Source organism: Anopheles funestus, chromosome 2RL (assembly GCF_943734845.2).
Source record: "Anopheles funestus chromosome 2RL, idAnoFuneDA-416_04, whole genome shotgun sequence".
NCBI classification, from domain to species: domain Eukaryota; kingdom Metazoa; phylum Arthropoda; class Insecta; order Diptera; family Culicidae; genus Anopheles; species Anopheles funestus.
Window position 1 is genome coordinate 20,714,404 of NC_064598.1, and position 23,097 is coordinate 20,737,500.

General features: G+C 39.9%; 2 protein-coding genes across 20 annotated transcripts in view; both read right to left on the bottom strand.

The window, feature by feature from the left end:
• Window positions 1-6,896: 6,896 nt before the first annotated feature.
• On the bottom strand, window positions 6,897-9,979 carry LOC125763079 (WD40 repeat-containing protein SMU1). Its single transcript, XM_049425878.1, has 2 exons — window positions 9,720-9,979; window positions 6,897-9,655 (listed from the first exon to the last, which is right to left on the bottom strand). The coding sequence occupies exons 1-2, from the start codon at window positions 9,743-9,745 to the stop codon at window positions 8,152-8,154; spliced, it is 1,530 nt and encodes a 509-aa protein (XP_049281835.1). The 5' UTR covers window positions 9,746-9,979; the 3' UTR covers window positions 6,897-8,151.
• A 5,886-nt stretch (window positions 9,980-15,865) lies between these two features.
• The window catches only part of LOC125763035 (cubilin), a 91,442-nt gene continuing 84,210 nt past the window's right edge, over window positions 15,866-23,097 (bottom strand). For 13 of the 19 annotated variants that reach the window (XM_049425770.1, XM_049425761.1, XM_049425765.1 and 10 more), the window contains 4 exons: window positions 22,954-23,097; window positions 22,660-22,843; window positions 18,273-18,458; window positions 15,866-18,176 (listed from right to left, as the gene is read on the bottom strand). The exon at window positions 22,954-23,097 is cut by the window's right edge and continues 26 nt beyond it. In XM_049425770.1, the coding sequence (XP_049281727.1) occupies window positions 17,953-18,176; window positions 18,273-18,458; window positions 22,660-22,843; window positions 22,954-23,097 (738 nt within the window). In that variant the 3' untranslated portion in view covers window positions 15,866-17,952. The other 6 variants (XM_049425771.1, XM_049425774.1, XM_049425775.1 and 3 more) reach the window with 6 other exon arrangements.

The window sequence follows — 23,097 nt, forward strand, 5'->3', positions numbered from 1 at the left end:
TCGGTGTTGTTTTGTTGCAAATATGTTTCCACACCCGCGAGCAATTGTTGAAACCTTTAGACGATGTCGTTGTTGGTCGGCTAAACGAAAGGTAAAGCACAAAAAAAGGGAAGGCAAAGGCCTATTTCACGTTACCGGGACACATTCGGATCTTTCGGTCGTTTACGGTTTGTGAAACCGACACATCATGCCGGTCCAGTTCCGTTCGGAGTAGAGCAAAAAGGATTTAGTCTACCTTTTAATTAATATCCTTTTGCTGTTGGCTGCTGCTGCTGATACGATCGTGTATAAACCGAGTGTAAATTATTTCTCCACAAATTGAATGTTACGCAATAAGTAATTAAAAAACTTCTCTGTACCGGTTGATCCTTATCCGGGGATCCTTTTCAGGCGCCCGTAAGGTTTTTGCTTCTCCACTTCGTACCATACTGCCATGTAAATCTGCACATCGGTTCGAGATCCTTGTTCTTACATAATGAACTCCACAATCCCCCCGATTAAAGTTACACAGTCCTGAGCGTTTCTTCACTTATATGGTTTCAAAATAATTTCATTGACCCACTTTTTTAGGGATGATTTTAGTTAAACATTATTCCACACTCAATCCATGCTAATGATATGCAGAAAGCAAATCTCCTCAGGGCGCGCAAAACCACAAATCGTACACCCATCGTACCCAATTTCGGTACCGCAACGAAGAAAAAGCCCCCAACAGACAAACTTCTTCACTTTGCTATCGGTATTTCAATTATTTTGCAATTCCACTTGAACTCCAAACAAATCTTCGTGTAAACAAATTCCCTTCTCGCTCGCTACTAAACACTCATGTACGTACTACTGCATGTCGACAGTGCTTAGTGCTATGCAAACAACCCAACTCCATTACCGGCTTGGGAAATGTGTGGGTTTTTTCCCTCTCTTTTTATGATTTTAAAACCACAGGTGTAAAAAGTTACAGTGAAGTGAAAGTAAAAACGATCATGTATCTTGTTCAACTGGTCCATATCCTTCCACGGATCATCTAGTGGAGCATGATTTATTTCGTTCCACGTGCGCTTCATTTCAGTTCGAATCGAACGAAACCCCCAACAATCAACAACAATCACTCATTAGGGTGTGCTTTCACTTTCCTTAACTTACATTCTTTATGCGTAAAATCGATGCCGAGCTGTAAGTGTGGAGACGCGTGTAGACACGTGCGACACTAAATAAGTCTCATTGTTCACGTACAACATTGTGTATGTTTGCAGGGTTACATGTTATGCGTGGTACGAGGGTATTTGTCCATGAGTTCTTTTGTTGTGTATTATGTTATGCAAAGATGAGCCTGTAATACACAATCACGGATTAAAGCTGTCAAGGACACACTGATAACGTTTCTGATGTAATACAACATTTCAACTGTTTTGTTGACATCCTCTTTATCCGCTTTCTTTTCAAACTACTTTCAACAAATTATAAGAAATTTATTAAAAAGATATATAAAATAAATGATACTAATGTCAGGTTATTTATTTTACATTTGTGTTCTAATTTCTTTACAGATGAATTTTCTTCGACACAACTAAACCAAAACTACCGCACCGATATGCTCCAATACTGTATTCTATACAAACGCCACGCGTGAATTTCACCCAAAAACTTTGTGATTCCGTAACGCCCACTTTCGTTGGAAGGTGTCTGGATAGTCTCAACCGTTTACATCATTTCCCGGTGTGCACTTGACCGGCTTGACCGATACGGTACGGAGTTAAAAGTGGCGCCAAAAACGCATCTAGCAACACCGCGCGAAATGGAGGGCGAGGTCAGCGTGCTGCTGGTCATCACCGTGATCATCGGCACGATCTTGATGACCTCGCTGCTGGCCTGCTACATCTGCGTGTTCCGGCAGCTGTGCTGTTCGCGCGATATGGACCTAGACCGGAGCTACAGTACGCGCGGTTCCAAGCGAACGTTGCGCGACAGTACGAACCTGGCGGAGATCACCAACATTACCAGCCAACAGACCGAAATCGAGAAGGTTTAGCTAAGGGCGGGCGAAGAGGCCATCACTTCGCTCTAGTACAATAACCAAAAAAAAAAAAAACGGGGGAATAAAAACAGAAAACCCAGTGCCAAAAGCGACCTATCGATGTGGATTAGAATCAGGTGTCCATCAGCTGTAAATATGGGCTTCATTTCACATTGGCCTTTCACTGATATCCCGTCCGTTGGACACGTTTAGGAACTTTTTACACATCACCACATCGCTACCCTTCCCCGAATGATGATCATTAAGTCCTACATATACTCTAGTCATACCTGTTAGTATTTTCCCCCAACGCAACAAAGAACATCAATTACATTGCATTAGAAATTGTAAAAAAAAACCCCTTCACAATCAATGTTTGTATGGATGTATTGTGCAAGTGTATGTTTGTACCTATAGCCTATAGTGCAGCAATGTAAATGTTTGGAAACGAAAAGTAATCGGGCAGTCGGGCAAATAAAACATGTTAAAGGCTATCTGTTTTCACAAAATCAATAAGTTTATCTGCTTTAATGGTTTTTCGATCGAAAGAATGACTTCTCAATATTGCAAAAAATTAATATGAGATGATATGAGACAAAATCAGAGAATTATTTGTTAAAGCTTGAACAAGACACTCACAAATCCCAAAACAGAAGTCCGTGGTACTCGCCGCTCAAAACTGGCAAGAGCCCTGCAGTCGTCCGCCAGCAATATTTCTACTTCTTTTTATTTCTTGGATTAACGACCTTCCAAGATCATGACGGCCATTTCTAGCTTACTAGACTAATGTTTACCACGTATCCGGATAGTCAGCCCTTGCTACGGGGGGACGGTCCGGATGGGATTTGAAACTCGGTCCTATTGTGTGGAACCGGCGCCATTTATCACGCCATTTATACACCACCGAGTCGATTTCGGATCTTGATGGATTCTTTTGGATCGTAGGAGTATTTGTAAAGCACTTCTGAAGCGGCTTGGGCTGTTATCCGAAGTTACGATTGTACCAAGGTTAATAGAGCGCCTGAACAACCTCGAGATCGTCGCCTTCAATTGATATATTGATCCCCTGGCAGATCTCCTATCACGGCCTATGGCTCTGTGGCAAGCAGGTACTTTGTCTTGGTCGGATTGATTCTCAATAAACCCCTAAAATCTCGTATTTTAGGCGGGCGTACGCTTCGCATTTTTTTTAATATGTGACATTATTGGCTTTTTGTTTGGATTAGGGTCAATCTATTAGGTAGAATAATTGCCAATATGTTTTCTGAATGTTGCATACGGTTGTTAAGCTGTCGACGACATCAGAATGTTACAAGCTCTGATCAAGTTAGTGACATTTTAATGAATGTATTTCATACTTTCAGTAATCAGCACCCTTGCCACAATCCAGCGAGCTGGTGGAAAAAAGGGCAATGTTCTTATTTTATGATCAGTATCTTACCTTATGACGGTAGCTTATTTGCTACACACATTATCTACATAAGCCAATCCCAATTTTACCTGCGAAACGGTTAACCGCCTTAATCGTCGGATAATAACTATCAACCCCCCCCAAAACTTTCGTTCCATTCTTTCATTTATATTTGCCTAATTTGGTGGAGTCTCCGGAACAGATAAAACAATACACCATTCAAACAAGCTCCACCACTACCAGGTGTGATAAAATTCCCGTTTGATTAAGGCACATAAAACGCCCTAATCACACCGCACTTTATGACGTTTTACGAAAGATGTACCACCGGGAAAAATGATAACGAAAAGCGATGTTTGTTTGCCCGTAAGCAACCACATTCAAATCCAGATTTCACCACATGGAAGCTGATTAAACATCCCCGTAGGAGATGGCCTAACCGCACACAGCCCCACATGGAAGCTGTTGTTTTCGTGCGAAACAATTCCGGGAAAATGGTTTCCCCATTTACATCTTCCGTGCGTTAACCATCCAAACAGTTCCGGTGTGCTTGGTCGTAATCGATACGTTGCCATGTTGCCACCAAAAGCAGGTGAGAAGGGTCTTACATTTTTCTTCTCGGTCCATTATGAGCTGTCCAAAACGGGCACACCTATGATGCTCGGGTTTGAACTAGCAACCTGCTGGTGACATGGGAGGCCAACCAACATTACTATGTAGCAAAGCATAATGTGCCTAACAAAACAAATCCAACACACATACGCACATGTAAAGGTGCCGTAAAGGGAGGGAAAAGAAGGCATTCGGATTGTTGCACAGATAAAAGCATATCCTGGCATTTGACAGCTTCATGTGGTTTCGTCAGACAGTGAGTCTTAAAGGGAATGGGCTAAACTCACCATGCCGGAACAACATCGACAGCGAACTGTGCCGATAGTTGTTTACCACATTCGGTAGCAAAACAAATCAAACCGAACAAAGGGAAGAAAAGTATTGCACCGAGTACCGAGTTTCTTATCACATCCGCTTCCAAAAAACTTCGTTTGTGATTTTTCTTTCGGTAACTCACCAACATCCGATGCTGCTTTTGTTCGTTGAAGCGTTACTCTAGACAACGGTTTTTTTCTGTTTACAATAACGGCCACATTATCAAAGATTTCCTGAAAATTTAAGCAAAGATACTGTTGAAATCTAAACCTTAAGATAAACGAAATGAAATTCGAAGGAAAGATATCAAATCCCGCACCCCAGACAAAGAGGAACGACAAATGCTTTAAGCGTATTTGTTACTTTGATATCATAGAAGTAGCTACCATTACCCGGAAGAAGGATGGAAGTAACGAATTGGAAAGTGTACGGTGAATAAAAACACTCCCCCCAAAGGAAGCAAGACCAGTGAACGGCCACCATCACGAGATTTTCATTTGCAATGTAATATTGTTTCAATGGAACAAGGTTATCGCGTGTACCCGGTGCACCATGTCTATTCCACCGTAATCGGATCTCCGGATCTCGGATCGGAAAGCAAGGTTCGGTATTGAATTAAAATCAATTCAATTTCATTACCAAAACCATGCTTTCAATGATGTGTTTGGTAGTCTTCTTTCAATCGAACGAAGTTGATGAACAGAAATTGGCGTTGAGGTCTTCTCGTCTAGCCGTGGATCTCCCTGTGGATGTACGGATGTCCATCATTCTGGGCAACAAAAAGTGTGGGTGGTCTGTGGATAGAATGTTTGCATGGCAATAAACACTCTGTCGTTGTGCAAATCCCGTACCCGGAGCAGCGTAGCGAAGGAAAATTTGCTACAAGCGCTTAGACGGCTTAAATGTTTGTGCGCACACACACGCGCGCGTGTGTGTGTAATGATCAATTTTATGCCAAAAATATTATAACCCACCACCATGCTTATCGCATCCCATGCAAAAAGGGTCCAACGGGAAAACGGAACAGATATTAACTAAATTTAATTAACCTTCCACGGTGTTGGGAGTTGCGGCAGCTTTGCTAAACAGCGAACATAATCGGTTTTTGGTGGGATATTTCGGTACGGCTACGAGGGTTGAAATCGGCAGTGAAGAATCCCATCAGATAGAATCAAATTATTGGCAAATTTGTTTTCAAATCATTGGCGGGAAAAAAATTGTACCTTGTGCGCTTTCAGGAAGAACGAACCAACCAACTCAAAAAAAAGCTACACCAGGGCTAGTGTCTAGCATGATGACAAATTGTAACCTATTTTTGGAGTTCGTTCCCTTTTTTTTGGTTGCTTCTGCTGTTGTATTACTACACTTCCGTACGGACGGATGTTTTACTACGTACGTGGGTGTCCCTCTGCCACCGTTTAGGTGGTCTCCGTCTGTGGCTTTTTGATACGCAGCAATGGATGGATTAGAGAGCATTTTCGTGGGAAAGCGGTTCGATTTCACGCACCATTGCACCTAATACTACGCTCAATCGCTTCAGGTTTCGAACTAATTCAATGTACCGAACATAAATAAACACCCCGTACTTAATTGACTGGCTGTTTGGAAAAAGGGGGGAAGCTTTGGGAATTCGGCCGGGATGTGGTACATTAGTTACGAGACGTAAACTAAATATCGACAATTCAATCATACCGACATGAAGCATGATTGATATCCAATATACGGTGGAATGATTATGAAATATCCGAAAAAGGAGTTTTCGCCATTACGGAATGGATACTCTCTACCGTGACAGGATGAAGTTTCCGAGAGTTGCAAAGTTCAAGTTCGAAGTAATAAATTTATACATACACACACAAAAAAAATGCTTTGTGCAACATTCAACAGTCGAACATTTGGATGCATTCCGATGGGGAGATGATTGAATGGCACCACATTTCAAATTCCGAAACATCAAACACATTTCACCAGACCTATTCGGCATTGTTTCGAGTTGTGATTGTTTCGCTGCTGTCTGTAGGCGCGTTTGTGACGTGGTTTATTTTAGCTACTCATGTAAACAACCGTCTACCCTTCGGTTTTTTTTTTTGTTTATAATAATCAGTACGGCCAAAGAAATGGCTTTTAGTGAAGAAGCGGCCGATTAGCGTGGGAAGGGGTTTGTTACTTTGGACTGGTATCGAATACGTGGACGACAGAGGGATAGGATGAAAAAGAAAACCGTATCACATGTCAATATTTGTCGTAAAGAATTTTTGTTTTTTATGCACTTCAAATAGATAAAGAGATCTATTTTTTCCTAAAACAACTTTAAGTCGCTGGAAACTGAGACTATCCTTCACAAATAGTATATGGAATCCGATAAATAAACCCTTATAAATAGAACCCTTGAACTGTTGAATTATTGAAAAAAGAGGGAAAGAGGTATTGATTTAATCTTGTTGGATTTTACGAAATACTTTTAAGAATTTGTTAAATTTATACAAGAAAAGCTTTAATCCAAAGTTTTTTTGTTACTGCATCGACTAAAGTTTTAAGACTTGTATTAGATGTCATCCTTAAGAGTATTATCTAGAGTTTACAGCCATAAGTCCTCCCATATTATACATGCATCGATGACTACCCAGATTGTGATTTGGCTTCAGGTTGATAAATCGGTTCGGCATCAATTGCCGAGACCTACGACAGATCATCGGTTAAATATGTTTGCAAATCCCTTAGTTAAGATATCTTCAATATGTCCTTAGATACTGGTACGAAGAAGACCTCTAAACAATAATTCCATCAACAATGAACGCGGAACTAAGAGTTAAAGATAGTATGATCGAAGATCAAAGACTAACAGCCCTTAAAATTAACAAAAAAACCAACCAACATTTGGGTGATACTAACCACCTAGCACTTGTTTCAAATAACGTTACACAAAGGTGAAGAAAGAGACTTCGCCACATTTAAATATACTCTGAGCCCTTGCAAGACGAAGGAGTAGACAAAACCACAAGACACAAATTAATTTAACCATAGCTTGCCTGGCAATAGCCTTGTCTCATGATTCAATTAACTCCTCGTTGGACTTCTCCAGAATCCAGCGCATGTTGACAACGTGTCTTTCGTAGCACAGTGTCAAGAAACTAAAGCAAAAGAGTAAAGAGTTATTTTATGGTTAGATATATAGTGTTGCTTTTTCTGCCTGATTAGGTCCACGGAAGAAATAAATTCGTTACCAAACGCCACCCAGCAGCAGCTGGCTTTCGCCGGTTTTTCTAGCAAAAGATGCAAATTTGGAATACGTTCTTCGTTCTACGTTGCGTCCAGTGTTAAGAGGAAATATATTTTTAGTAACCACAACAATCATCACTATTAGAGCAATAGAAAAGATCTAACGGATAGTAGCGGCGCTGTGTCGACGAAGTTTGCCGCTAACTAAATTATTGTACATACAGCAAGGAATGAAACGGTTGAAGAAGAAAGCAAACATCATTAGCAGTCCTTTGTTCACCATTTACAAACGGCACAGGATGATGGTCCAGGTCGGATGGTCTATCGTCGTATGGTTGTGCGCGCCCGTAACAATGATTTAATATTAATGCTGTCTGATAAGCGTAACCGTTGTGACACGAAGTAAATGCATACACTATCGTTGGACAAACATTTACTCAGAAACGAAATGTTTTCTTTCGTTTGATTCACTACTGCTACTGTTGTGTTTTTTATGTCACACACTCGTCATTTATTATAATTATTTTATGTTTACTTACTGGTTTAGCCAATTTTTGCAGGTAATTTCAATCTGATTACCTTCTTACGGTTTCCACATTTTTAATAATCCATCGCAACCGTACGATGCAAGCAAATTCTGATGAGGATGATGCGTTAACCCGATTACGTCCTTTTCGTGCACGTTCAGCGTACGTTCCAGCTTGCCGGACGTTACAGAGAAGCAGTACAGCACCAAATCCTCACCGCAACAGTAGATGAATTCACCGCGCGGCGATATCGTAGCACAGATGAATGCACCACCCTCACGCTTACCGGACGAAAACGAACGCACGATCTGCCCCTGCATGTTCATGATCACGACCGTGTTCGACCGATTACAAACCACAAAATGTTCCGGATTCTTTGGCAGTATGAGTACCGAATTTACGGCCAAATGGGTACCCAATGCTTTAAAGGTCGAAATACATTCAGTTGTCTTCAACGACCATACCTTTACCGTACCATCGGAAGAGGCGCTCAGCACGTGATGGCCGTCGGGCGAAAAGACAGCTTCATTCACGAACGACGTGTGGCCACGGAACTCTTTCAACATTTTGCCCGACTTCAACCCATACAACCGTATCAAATGGTCGAACGAAGCGGTCAGTATTTGACTATTGTCGCGGGAAAAATGCAAACATGTCACTCCTTTCGAATGGGCCTTCTCGAACCGTCGCAAACACTGACCGGTTATAAGCTTCCACACCTTCACCTGACCGTCCTGCGAACCGGTTGCTAACATTTCCGAGTCACGCGAGAATCCCATCGACAGGATGGCTTGTTCCATCATCATAAAGTTATCCTGCGCCTGGTACTTCAAATCCTTACGTATCTTGCCGGTGGTAAAGTTCCACACCTCGATGAAACCGTCAACACTGCCAGTTACCAGGTACTGACCGTCGGGTGAGAACATTGCACATTCGACGTGAGATTTCTGTCCGAACTTGATCTGCCGGGCTAGCTGTGTCGGATACGATTCATCTTCCTGGTCCCTGATGGCGGCCTTACCGCGGAACAAATCGATCGTCGTGCCGGGTGGTAACAATCCCTGATGCTGTTGCCATTTAAGTGCCTGTCCGAGCAGTGCCAACAAACGCGACGATGGCACCACAGATACCTCGCCGGCAAGAGCGGTCGCAATGGCCGCACGACGCTTCTCCTTGCTCGATCCTTCCGGGTATGCTTCTCGCGGATCGAAATAGGCACGCTGTAGCATGTTTTCTAGATGTATGTAACGTTCCGCTTCCTGCTGCTTAAGCATTATCATTGGATCAGTTTGGCGTAGCAAAGACCGGGCAGCACCCAGCTCCCGTAGTTCGATCAATTCCAGCACTATTTGCTCGTACAGATCGATCAGCTTTTTGTCCGGCAGTTTGAGCGACTGGATGGCTTTCAGCACCGTATCCCAATGGCCATTGTGAATGTCGGAAACGAACCCTTCCACGCTGTCGACGGTGTTTAGCGATACGCCTGTCTCTTCCTGCAATGTTTGCAATGCTTTGTGAAGATTTGACTCTTTCAAATACTGCTGAATTAGACGGATCACACTGAAAAGGAGGTGGACATTAGAAAAAGCACATTGCTATTTTACACATTCTACACGAAACTCACTCGGCGGATTCAATTTCAATTGACATTTTTCACAAAATTTGGGAAAAACTTGCGGTAAACGTAAAGATGTTATTATCGCAGTGGAGCGTTGTTTTTGTACACAACCTGTTTGACAGCCGTGAAACGAGTACATAACCTAATGTTGAATACTATGATCTTTGTAAATCAAAGAATATTTTAGAAATAATAATCATTATTGCAATTTATAATTGAAAATAGCTTTGATGTAGTACATTAAAGTTAAAAGCTCATCAAATATAAAATACTCTTCACTAAATTCCATCATACGAACTCGGGAAGTGTGTCTTATAAACATGGCTTTACGGATTTTTTTTTGCATTTGTTTGTACGAAAAGGCCTATGAAATATTTCACGACCCTGTATGAATTATTTCATTTCAAAAGCTCACACGTGTCTGAGCTAACCCCGTCACTAAACGCTTAGCAATTGACCCGTTTCCCCATTAGAGAAAATCGATAAATCAGCGCCGCGTATTATGTATATAATTATTGTAAATGTAAATACTAGGTATTTTTAAATCAGACAAATAGCTGTGAATTCGAAAAAAATCTCATCTCGTAGACATTTCCCAAAAAAAAGTTATATTAATTTGAAAATCTCTTATAGCCTTACCTTTTTTCGAGGGAAATTAGGTAAAATTTTTAAATTGACGAATATTAATGCGAATTTGCTGCAATAAATTTCTCTTCACTCAAACAATGCTTTAAACAAAAAAGGAATAAAAAATATTAAAAATAATTTAAAAAAATAATATTTTGAAAATATCTTCAGGCTTTAGCCTAAGCTTTTATTGGGAAGAAATATAGCAAAATTTATAAATTGATGCATTTTATTGCGAATTTGTTGCAATAAGATTCTTTTCACTCAAATAATGCATTAAATAAACAAAGTATAAAAAATTAAAAAAAAAATTAAAAAAATTAAAAATTTAAAAATTTCCTAAGGCCTTATGTTTTTTTTTAGGAAATTTAGCAAAATTTAATAATTTGATTTATTTTAATGCGAATTGCTTGAAATAAGTTTCTTTTCACTCAAATAGTGCTTTAAATGAACAAAGAATAGAAAATTAAAAAAAAAAATGAAAAAAATTAAACAACCTTGAAGTCGCGCCGAAATCGCAAAATTATTTTGGAAATTGAGCTACTTTTGTCGCGTTCGCAAACGCTAAACATGCTAAACATGTAGTGAAGGGGTGACACGTGTTGTTGTCGATACAAAATGTTTTCGCTAACCAGAAATGCTCCTTACACTTTATAATATTAATACAGTTTAGTAAGAAGTTTACATTTATTTGAGCATAAGGTGTTCCATCGTGTACAATTGTGTTTAAAAAAACCCTCGAGAATCTGTATCAAGGCGAGAGTAACAAACTAAATAATTTTCGGATGTAACAACGTGTCCCATAGGTGTTCGAAAGATTTGCATCAGCTCTTTCCACAAACCCGCAAATAAAACAACTTGTTTGTCGAAAAAACACTATCTTCTTTAAATCATTATCTTATATTTTTCGTTAACTCACGTTATTGATTCTTAAAATTACAGCTTTCCTTTTGCTTCCTAGCACTGCTTGTTTGCTTCTCCTGTTACTCCTGTTTTCATTTGCTTTGCTGTGTGTTGTTACACTCGTCTGTTATGTGTTTGCACTGTACTGATCTGTTTGTGTTCTTCATCGGCTTGTGTCTTTCAGTGTATGGGAAGTGTAGTTGTTTGTTTCGTGGCTTGTGTGAGTGTATTTGTTGTTGTTGTTGGTTTAATTGTTCTTCTCCGCGTCCTTTTTTGTTTTACTTTAATGTTTATTCCAGTTTTGGCTGTTTATCATATTTCACTGTCACTGTCACCTCCTTATACCCTTGCTACAGCTATCGCGTGCTTCCGCCAGACAGTGGTTTACCGCGTACAACCCCCCAAACTCGTTACTCGTTCGACCCTCCTGTTTCACACCTGCTGCTTCGAACGTTTGGCGAGCCTATAACGCTATTGCTCACCCGCAGTATGTCTGTGTGGTTTCTGTTTGCTGCTTCGTTTATTAATATCAAAATGAGTTCTATACTCTTAACATGTTTTTTCCTTTTTTGTCCAGATACGTTCTTACGTTTTTTGTTATTATTTTTTTTATAATTTATGTAACAGTTTATTTTTTGATTATAACAAACAACATTAGGAATTACTTTTTTTTCTTAATTGTTTTCAATATCTCTTCATGCTCTGCATACCTCCGCTCGCGCACATCCCACGCACACACACGCACACACTCTCGCTCTCTATCGATCACTTGCTATAATCGCTTTTCCGCGCGCAAACCGTGCTATGGATTGCTTTTGTTTTTACTCGTGCCCAGCCTGGTGGGCCCGATTGCTTCAACACACGGACCTGTTCCAATTTTTTGTTCGATTTTGTCTCCTGTTGTTATTAGTATGCGTTTAATTTAGATAAGTGTAGTATGCCCTTTGTTTGCCCTGCCCGCCTCGTCGTCTTCTAGGGAAATGGTCAGTAAGTTTAGTGGCATTATAAATGTGCACGAAGCTATTTTACTGTTGTTTGTTTGTTTTTTTTTTCTCTCGTCTTTCTCTTCTTCGTTATCTGCGCATCGGTATGTATAAAGTGTGTTTGTGTGTGTGTAATTATTTGTTTTTTTTTTTATGGTGCGTAAGGGCCTCCATTCATTTACAATTACAGTTTAGCTGATTGAGCGATGTTTTAGGGCTGGGTTTTTGCGGTTAGTAATTGAACTATGAAATGAATTAAACCTTGCCATTGCAGCATGAAATGTTTTGCGCTTGTTGTTCTTTAATCTTCTTGCATTAGACGTAACGAAACGAAAAACATGGAAACAATCGATTGTCATAGTTTTAGTGAGCGGTACTTTAAGTCCCCCATCGAAATGGCTTAGATAGAAACGAAAGAATTGCATGTTTCGTAGCACTAAAATCGCAAACGGAAACGTTTAAACTCAAAAACTGTCCCATAAACGTATCACTCTAGGTTTGAGCGTGTTGTAAACAAGTGTGGTGATTCGTTAAAGGCATCGTTTATTCCACACCCAAAAATGCATGATGTCAACTGATACATTTAGTATAAATTGTCTTGCTCTTTAGCGCAATAGAGCAAAACCGGAAGAACCGGCCCTTTTCGGTTACAACGGTCGGCACCTAGTCCATTGGCCGCGATAGGCTCAGCAGGAGCATTGTTGCATGATCATCACTACTATGTATATTTGCATTACTTTGTTTCCTTTTTCGGGTTTTTTTTTTTGGTTTTGGATAAAATTTTAAATATGTGTTTACTTGTGTGTTTAGGCAGTGATTTTCTCGCTTTCCGTGCTAGTTCGTTCGTATCCGGCCTCGCCCATAAACCAGTCGCCTTTAATGTAACCAGAACAACAGCTTAAGCGATGTGTTAAATTTACCACAGAAACAAAGGAATTAAGGAAACGGAAACGATTACATTGGAGTGAAATGATACAACTGAACAAAATCATGCTCACATACTCTCTGTCCGTTCTTCATACTGCTTGTCCTGTTGTATGTGTGTTTATATGGATCTTGTTTCTTGTTTCAATCCCGAACAGAAACATACTAAACGCGGTTACTAAGCGATGCCTTACCACTGTTCCGCACATGTTTCTGTGCTTTATTCATATTGGTTGATATTGGCATATTGCGCCGTGACACATTGCTAGTAACATGAAACCAATTTTCCTTACACTCTTTTCCCGCACACCGCAATGTGTTTTTTGTCCTCTTTCGCTTACCATTTTTCCTACCTTGCATCAGCATTGCAGTCTTTCGACGTACAGTGAGATGCACACCGCTCGAGAGAAAGAGAGAGAGAGAGAGAACGAGAGAAAAGGAGAGGGAAAAAGATAAATATAGAGAGAGCGTGTGTGTGTGGGTCAAACTTATACAACGCTGTTGCTTTCCAGCAGCAATCGGGAACTTAGAAGGACTGGGACACTGATTTGGGCTATGAGGAGGTGTGTTTCCGGTTTGTTTTGTTATACGAAATAAGAAAAAAAGTTAAACTGAACGTCTTACTAAATTTTTAAACTCCTCCATTTGTATACATTTTCTTCTCCATTTGCCAGCTGTATTACCTGTGTTTTCTGCAATGTTCTTGCTTGTTATCGCTTTATATGAACCATATTTGTTTCTCTGTTGTGTGTCTGTTTTTCTCTCTGCTTTTTGTTTAGTATTTATTTTTCTTTCGTTCTCTCTGTCTCTCTCTCTTTTTCTTTCTCTCTCTCTCGCTCTTTCTCTTCCTTTATTTGCTTCTTGCCTGTTCTTGTTTATTCCATTGTTTAATTTAATTGTTTGGGGGGTGAGTTCCATTTTCGTTACTTTCTCTTGCATTCTTTCATTTTCCGCTTTGTTCGTTTTGTTTAATAAGTGGACGCATACATTCGTTTTCATTTACGATTAAGTTTTTTACGTTAGTTATGTGAGTGTCAATTTCTGTTAAGGGCTTTCTGCGTAACGGCTTGTGTTATTTGTTTTGTTTTGCCTAATTTTGTTTAATTATGTTTCGTTAACCATACTGTTTCTGGCATTGTTTGGCTCTCTTTACTTCTTTCCATTTTGTTTGTTTGTTTGAGGGGGAGGGGGCTTGTCTTTCCAGATCACGTTTTCTGTTAAAATGTTTTTGTTTTGTTTTGCTTTTCCATCTACATTTCCCATGTTTTTGTTTTAACGTTACTTTACACACACACACACATATTGAATACATGGTTAATCGTTTATGATTACACGGCTTGCTTGCTGTTCGTTCTGGCTCCTTGTGTTCATGCTTGTTCTTGCATTTGCTTCCATCGCGCTTTGTTTCTACTGTATAGTATATAGCACAACGTTCATTTAGCGTTCCGTTTTATACTGTAATTGTCAACAGGTGTGATTGCATGGGTTTTTGTTTTCTTTTTCTTAAGTTTTGCAATGTTTTTTTTTGTTTGGTATTGCATTGATTTTGTATCTCGTGTATGTTTACTTTAATTTAGATTAATGTTAAAGGTTAATACCACGCACGATTTACCGTTTACCGTGCCGCGTTTTTTTTGTTTTGTTTTATTCGTTTAAATTTTTTGTCAAACGGCATTTCGAGGTGTGAGTTGTGACATTCAATATAGTAAGCGTAAAATCAGAGGTTGTGAAATTCTACTACATTTGCTCACCGTGCATTGCTTTGTTTGGTTTTGGTTTTTTTTTTGGGTAATTTAACACAGACACACAGATACACATTTGAACCGCGTGAGGCGAACAGGCGAATAAATAAAATTACCGTGCCCAAACTGGTTCCGGTTTCCGGTAACCGTTAGTGTTTTTTGTTTTATTTTGGAAAATGGTTCAGCTGAAACTATGCTGCCTATATGTGTGTATATCACGAAAAATGGGGATGCATTTCTGCATACACGGGCCATCTTGAAGTGTGGAAACAAAACTTATACAAATAGCAACAATGAACCGGTACCGTAACAAATACTCAAAACAAACCCATTGCTGCCCGGTGCATTCATTTGCCGGGTGCACCGGTTTACCATTTTAAATACACACACGCACACCGGCATAAGACACACTTTGCACTTTTTTTTCTCTCTTCTCTGTTTGCAACTAAACATGAACAAGTGCGGGTTGTTCATGGCGAGATCGAACTCCTTTCGAACACGCTTGTCCGCCTCCGGACATGCGAGTGGTTATTGTTGGTTTTGTTAATTTGCTAATTATTATTATTTGCCTGTTCGATAGTGTACGGAGTAAAATCTGTTTCATTTGTTAGTTATTACTTTACTTTACGTGAGTGTTTTTTTTTTTGTTTTGCCTTCTTTCTTTTGCTTTCGTTTCGTTTTACTTTTGTTACCATTTGCTTTAGCATCTTCAATTTTTCCTTTCTTCCTTTCTGTTCTTTAGCATTGTGCCATCATCAACTTTCAGCGCGAGAGCGTGTGTTGTTCTTCCGGACCTAGTGGTGCTGCATGTTTCTGTTTACCTTTACATTCGTTCCTTTTCTTTTCATACACCAGGCTGCAGTGCAGTTGCAGGGCCGCAAGATGGTTTCCTCGTCGATATTTGCGCCACCTTTTTCCCACTTCTGCGCGCAAATCGCCGTGGTTTAATTTCGTGTTTTTTGTTAAATTTTCTTACCTTTTCCATATTAATTTTTGTTAATTGCTAATAACTAGTTCGTACAAATATATAAAAACAACATTTCCTCACTGCGTGTTTTTTTTTTGGATTTTAGTCATTATTTTATGTTACAAATTCATTATGTTACTCTTCCATTCGATCCTCCCTTGACATCCGCCATTTCTGCTACGCGCGTTCGTTTCGGGTTTTAATTAATTTATTTTTTTTCCTTCTAGCATTTCAGTATTTGTATTTGTTAATATGGTACGCGTTGTTTACTTGTTTTGTTGTTGTTGTTTTCTTCTCTCTTCCTTTTATGCTTCATGTTGGAGTTGTCTTTTAGTGTTTGGTTGTGTGTTCGTTTGTATATGGGTGTGTGTGAAATTGATCCGTGTAAATGATGCTCGTTTTTTGATAAAGTTGTCGATAGAGTTACGGGTGATTTGAAGCATTTTGCAGCATAGTGCGCAGTTTCGAGTACGAAAATGTTTTTGCCAGTTTTTAAGTGATTTTAGTGATGAACATTCCCCGCCTTTCTAGGAGTATGTGTTGAGCTTGAGTTAAGGTTGTATGCCATGAATAGATGAAATGATTTATTTTTGCATTTAGTTAGTATTGTGTGTACGTGTGAGTGTACATTTGTGTGTGTGTTCTTTGTTTGTGTTAGCTTTCACGTTCGCACCTTTCATCCCTTTTACGCTTCGGTTTTCGTCGGTAAATTGTATTAGATATTTCCTATTTTGTTTGTCTTTTACTCTTTATTCTCCTCGTTTCCTTACCCGAGGTGCAGTATTTATTAGTACGTTTATTAGTTTATCTTCACATACACATTGTTATACTGTTTACTTTTTGTTTTCTTTTTTTTTTTGGTTGTTGTTGCATTTCTGCACTCCCGTCTACCGTCGTTAGCTACTTTCATTGTTTTTTTTTTCTTTGTGTATGTGTGTGTTGTTCTTCTGTTTGTTTCATTTGTTTGTTTTTTTTTGTTTGCTAGATTGAAATATTGTTAAAAAGGGTTTTTTGTTTACTGTGGTTACCTTACATTCTCGTTCAGTTACCGGTATTTTTGCTTTCGTATAAAATGAACCTACAAATAAAACTTCCCCTGCCATAGCGTTAGTTACTTGCAAAACCCAGTGCACTCGTTCGCACCGTGCGTGAAGATCGGTTTTGCACGTCACGCACGGACCTGTGTTCATGCTGAAGCGGTAGGGCGGTCCTCGTTCGGCAAATTCCACCCGTGCTTGCTGGCTTGCTGGCTAGTTGTTGGCATTTAGTTGCGGTTTCATCAATGTTTTTTTGCTTACTGCTTACACATACTACGGGCGCTTACCCCTGTTCGTTTGCCGGTACGTGCACTAGGGCCTAGGGCTAGGCGGCGTTTTTGTTTTTTTTTCATCTCCTTCGTCTTCTATCAAAACCTTAGCTCGAGCTCGTGGAGTGCATCACCCGTCTCTATATCCTGTCTGTCGTTCGTTTTTGGTTTCGCAAAAATCAACCTGTATTGGCAACCTTGCTCCGATGTCTCACTGCTTATTTACTGCGTAATCGATTGAATCGTATTGGCTTGTTGCGCGTTTAATTTAAGTATTATGAAATCTTCTTTTACACACACACACGTTCGTTACTATCGTGTCGCTTGTTACGCCTGCTCGTGTCGTGCTTTTTTGGGGGATGTTTTTGGGGAACTTTGATGGTTTGGAGAAGGTTGGTATGGAGAAGGACGTACACGGCATTAAAGGGAATGGGTATCCATATTCACAATTAAAATATTTTGTTTATCTACTGTTACTGTCTCCATATGTTTGCTGATCCAATCTCTGTATCCTCCCACAGACAGACACCCACATTCACCGTACGGCGGGCCCATATACCGGGCTGTGTTCGATCTCGGTGCCCGGTACGCATAGCAGCGTCAGCAGCAGATAGCAGGAGTCGCACGGATAGTAGTAGTAGAGCGAGCAGCAGTTTTGCGCCTCCAGAAAGTGCTGGCAGAAGCTGCACGCGCACCGACAGTGATGTACGGGCTTACGCGCGGCTTCGGTGGCCGCCAGCATCGCACGCGAAGCCGGCCGCAGCAGGCCCGCTGTTGGCACTCATTGCTATACGCTGTCGCCGCTCGAGAATCGCTCGCAGTTGCTCATGAACAGATCGTCGTTCAGATCGTCCGTATCGATCAGCGTATCGTTGATGCAGACGTGCGGTGGCACACTGACCGGTGGTAGCGGTGCCGGCGGTATGTGCATCGGTTCACCGTTGTTAATACCGTGCAGGCTACCCGACAGACTGCCACCACCCTGCAAATGACGGCGACTCGATCCAAGGCCTGACACGAATAGGAAAAGTTGCGTTAGATACTGCATCGGAATTTAAACACACACAACAACAAGATATCCTGTTGCAAGAATTGGAAACTATTTACTTATACCGGTTGCACTGGTCGTCGAGTCGTAGTGGGCAGCGTTCCTATGCAGCCCCAGCTGTCTGTGATGTCTGCGTTTTCTTTTTCGATGACAGAGAGTGCAGAGGAGACAGGTTAGGAACGAGGCGGCGGCTATGCAGGATATTATTAAGGCGCCGTGATCCTCCTCGGGCACTATGATGATGCCTGATGACATATGCCAGGTACATTCGCACGTAACAGCAGATCGTTTGTTCAGCAACACCGGCAAAACAAAGCAAAGATCGATACATACACACGAACGGGCGCCAGTATGGACGCGCAGTATCGCAGTTAATTAAGGTACGGGAAGGGCGTAACGAATGAGAGGGATTGAGTGGAGAAGGTGGAACCGTGGGGGCGAGAAGTAAAGGATGATAGAAACGAAACATTCCATTAGTGATGGTCAGGACATTCATTCAGGGGTAGCATATATAGATATGTAAGGTGTATGTGTTTTATATTCCAGCTTCCAGCTTGTAAAGAGTCTTTCTTGATCGTATTACGGGCGTTTTACTCTGTTAGCTGGTGGCAGTAACAAGATGTGATGTGTGATGAAACAATTTGTCAGTGTTAGCAGTGTGCACTAAGAGAGTTAATTGTGTTAGAAAGCGTATACTGTGGCTGGCACATGTGATGTAAGATATGTTGTATGTGGCGCTCAGCTTGCGTGAATAGTGGTGAGTAAGTGTACCATGAATTACCGCTATCGCAACGAATAATGAACATGATCGCTTTGGAAAATTTTGATTTAACTAAAATAATGCTTTTTTAGTTATTAAAAGTATTGCTTCGATCGATGATTATTAACAAATTGCATTGTAATGCAAGAAGGTAATCGATCCTGTTTATATGGAAAACTATTCGCAATTTTTGAATTATGTAGATCTGAGAAAAACCTCACGTTTTGTCCATTTAGCCAATAATATTTATATTAAAAAGTTTGATTTATTGAATAAGTTTAAATAGAAAATTAAATCTGTTATCTGTTACTTGTTTTATTTAAGGGCCTTTGACTAAACTCAAAAGTAAAGTTTTTCTAGCAATTATACTTTATGTTCTTCTGTGATTTTAAATTGTGCCTTAATATTTCCCCAAGCGATCGAGTTCAACAGTCGCAACGTATGTTTCAGTGTGGATGGATGGACCAAATGTGTACAAGCTTTTTAAAACGTTAACCAATTTTAAACGACAAAGAACAATTATGTATGCAGTTTTGAGATGAGTCAAACTTCAGTTCATAACGGATGAACACAGGGCCCGATATAAGAAAACAAAATGCACGAAATAATACTTCGAGAGTACACTAGATGAAGGGAGGGAAAACAGATTGAAAACGAACGTAAATGAAAGGAAAAGAAGGAAACGCGCATTAATTCAACATAAGATGTGTATTAATCACAACCAAAACATAACAGTACCATCTCCCAGTTGGTTTGTTTTTTCCACTTACGCACTCACTCAGACACACACATAAAGACATGGAGGTTATAAAGGGGGGAAAATGGTAAATTCTAACCAAAGGAGCATTGTGGATACAAACCAATTTGTTAAGAAAAAAAAATGGAACCAAAAACCACATTACGATGAAGGTGTGGAAAACGATCTGACATGATGAGCATGACGAAACGATTGCCAGGCCGTCACGTTGGCTGCAGCTCGAAACAAAACAGAGTTTGGTGCACTTTACACTAATCGGTTCATTCACAAAATTTGTTACTAGCCTTATGAAAAAAAGAAACTTCATAAAAGTAAAACTGAAACTACTACTGACTACTGTTCGTGCATTAAACTGTTCTGCACTATTAGTAAATGGTTGATATTCAAAAACAAAAACAAAACAAAAACACACTCAAAAAGCCATTCCGTCTACACATCTACAGGGCGGAAAGAAGAAGTACAGAACAGTACGAAGTAAACAAAAAAGGAAAAAAAAAACATTCGTGCATGTGAGGTGTACGCTGGGTGGCGCGTGTTGGTGAATGGTTTTAGTTTTTAGAACTTTAACGCAAATGTGTAAATATATACAGATTAGACATCAGAGCAAGAGTTAAAATAGACAGATGGCTAGGATTAAAGTTAAAATGGGACTCACTTGGATCAGATTAGTATTAGTCAGCATGATCGTAGACATTATCGTGTAAGCGTTTTTTGGGATCGTGTTTTGGAATGCACCGTTGGAGTAATTGTGTTTTGTCCATGTTTTAGGGCGTTTTTTTTTGGCTTTTTGTCTGATGTAGTTTAATTTGCTTTTGATGTGGTAAATAAACTCGATCGCGTTTGATGCTTCTGATCTAGAACTGATGCTTGGAAGGTATTACTGGTCAAGTTGTTAAGGTGATAATGTTTAAACCAGTGAACAGAACAGTTACGATTTTGCATCTAAATGCAGTTAGGAAAGAATGGATACACACAAATACCCGAAAACGTTCCAAAGAGAACGAGAATCGAACGGGAAGGAAGTAGATGATGGCATTGTGCTAAAGTGCCTTGAATTAGTCGTTCGTTTGATTTTCTGTTTTTTTTTATTAATACTGCAGATGTGATGTAATATAAGCAACATCTTTTTACTGCGTGCAAATGTTTGACCATGGTGTTATCACAGTATAATAGACACGGTTCGATTGAAAAACACACTAAAAAGCCAAACCACGACTAAGAGAGTTGTGTAAGCGGGAAGCGATCGAGTCGACGCTTCACCTTCATGTCATTAACGATTGTTTTTGTTTTTCGTTCAAAACCAAAGAAACAATTCCACATCAAATACAGTCCCAGTGTCGGTAAAGGTCGTACAGAAGAAATTTGTTCATATTTAACATTGTTGTGAAAAGGTGTTGGTGGTGGTAGTAGAAATAGTTAGAGAAAATAGTAGGAAGAAAGTTTTGAGCAAAGTTGAGAGATTATTTGAAAAAGAAAGAAAAAAGGGAAAGATAGAGATGAGAATTTGCCACTTACAACAGGATGCATATTTTTTGTGAGATCGTGAAGTATGCCGATTGTTGATGAAATGAACCACTTTAAGAATAAGTTTGTCTCGAATTTGTTTTTGTTTTTTGTTCATACATTACATATATATCAGTGTGGATCATTTAATCGCAAATCGATCGACTTGCATATTGATTGTATGCTTTTTCTCACGATGAGCCTATCAGAGATGTACTTAATTGAGGGAAGAAAATGTGCCAATAGACGGATGTGTGCTTAGAACCGATCTGCATCGGTGATCTTTGCCAATGACGATACATTGAACTGATGAACGGAAATTGATACACGAAACAAAAACGGAAACGAAAAGTATTTTCGCTCCTTTGTTTTCCTTCAATACAAAACTAATTGTGTAAAAATACCCCCCGACAAAAAACAGAAATACAGTGCAAAACGTAGTATTAGAATAATGTTACAAAATCATAATTAAAAATCGCTTCAATACAAAACTCAAAAACCATAAACACAATATTCAAACAAAAAACCAAGAGAGATAGAATCGTGCAGACTCGAGCATAGAAGAAGACACTAAGAGATAGATCTCGGTAGGGTGACACGATCGTAACATCGAAAAATGGTTTGAAAAAACGTGGAGGAAGAGGAATGTTTCTTCGCCTCTGCCAAGGTAAGTAGCGTTCATGTTTGCCAGCTCTCGTAGAACCAATTATAAAACAAAAAAGGGTTTTTTTCTTTTCGTTTACTTTGAAATAATAAATAGCACCAGCAGAATGTTGATCGGGGTTTAAAATTACAAACTGATGTATTAAAGTATCTTCAACAAATCGGAATAAATGAAGTTATAAAATAGGAAAAACACACACGCAATCAGACATCAAACTCAAGATTTGAATCGGTATTTTACACCCTTAAAAGAGTGCAATAATTAATACACGGAGATGCCTTAGTGATTAATATCACAATGGGTCAACTAGTGGACAAACGGAGGCGTACTTCTTGTACTCGAGTTTGTACATGCTGGTGGTAGCAAAACATGCGAAGGACGATTCCTCTGTAGAAAAACGAACAACGAAAAGAAGAAGAAGAAAAACAGACACACAAACACATACACACATAGCAAAAAGTTTTGTTTTAGGGGGAAAGTAAATTTGAAATGCTCCTTGGTTTTGTGCGGGATGCCAATTGAAGAGTGTTTGAGATGGTTTGCACGATCATTCGCTTCGAACGAATCATTCGTTTGGGCAAAGTTTGGCGGGCAAAAAGGGAACTGAAATGGGAACCGATAGCTTAACGGCCGGTAGTAAATAACGTACCGCAATCGAATGAACCAAAATCAAAACAAAAACAAAAAAACCGAACCAAAACAGTAACCGAGCAGAAATAAAATAAAATGAACTGAAATCCGTTCGACTCACTCACGACTCACAGTGCATTTCATCGCTATTGTCCAGCGGGCCGCAGTTCTTGACACCGTCGCATCGTAACCGTTCCGAGATGCAGTACCCGGACGTTAAACACTGGAAATGGTAGGTCGATTCGCACAGCAGCGATATCGTGGACGAAGGTCCGACCGGTGTGTCCTGTACCTCGGTCCAGATTATACGGAAACCCTGGAATAACAAGGACACATCATTAGTTTATCAATATTTTAAACATTGATGTTGTATATCAGGAAGGTACTCGGGATATCTTGAGCAGTAATGGACGGTAATAGACTCACCTGAGCACCGATTGCCTTATCGGCACTGGTAAAGCTGATACGGGCAGTCTGGCCCTGGGTTACGTATTGCCAGTGCTCCATCGCGGGCTTCTCGCCACACATTTCGATGGGCGGCATGTCCGAGTCGGGCGAAAGCCACAACCG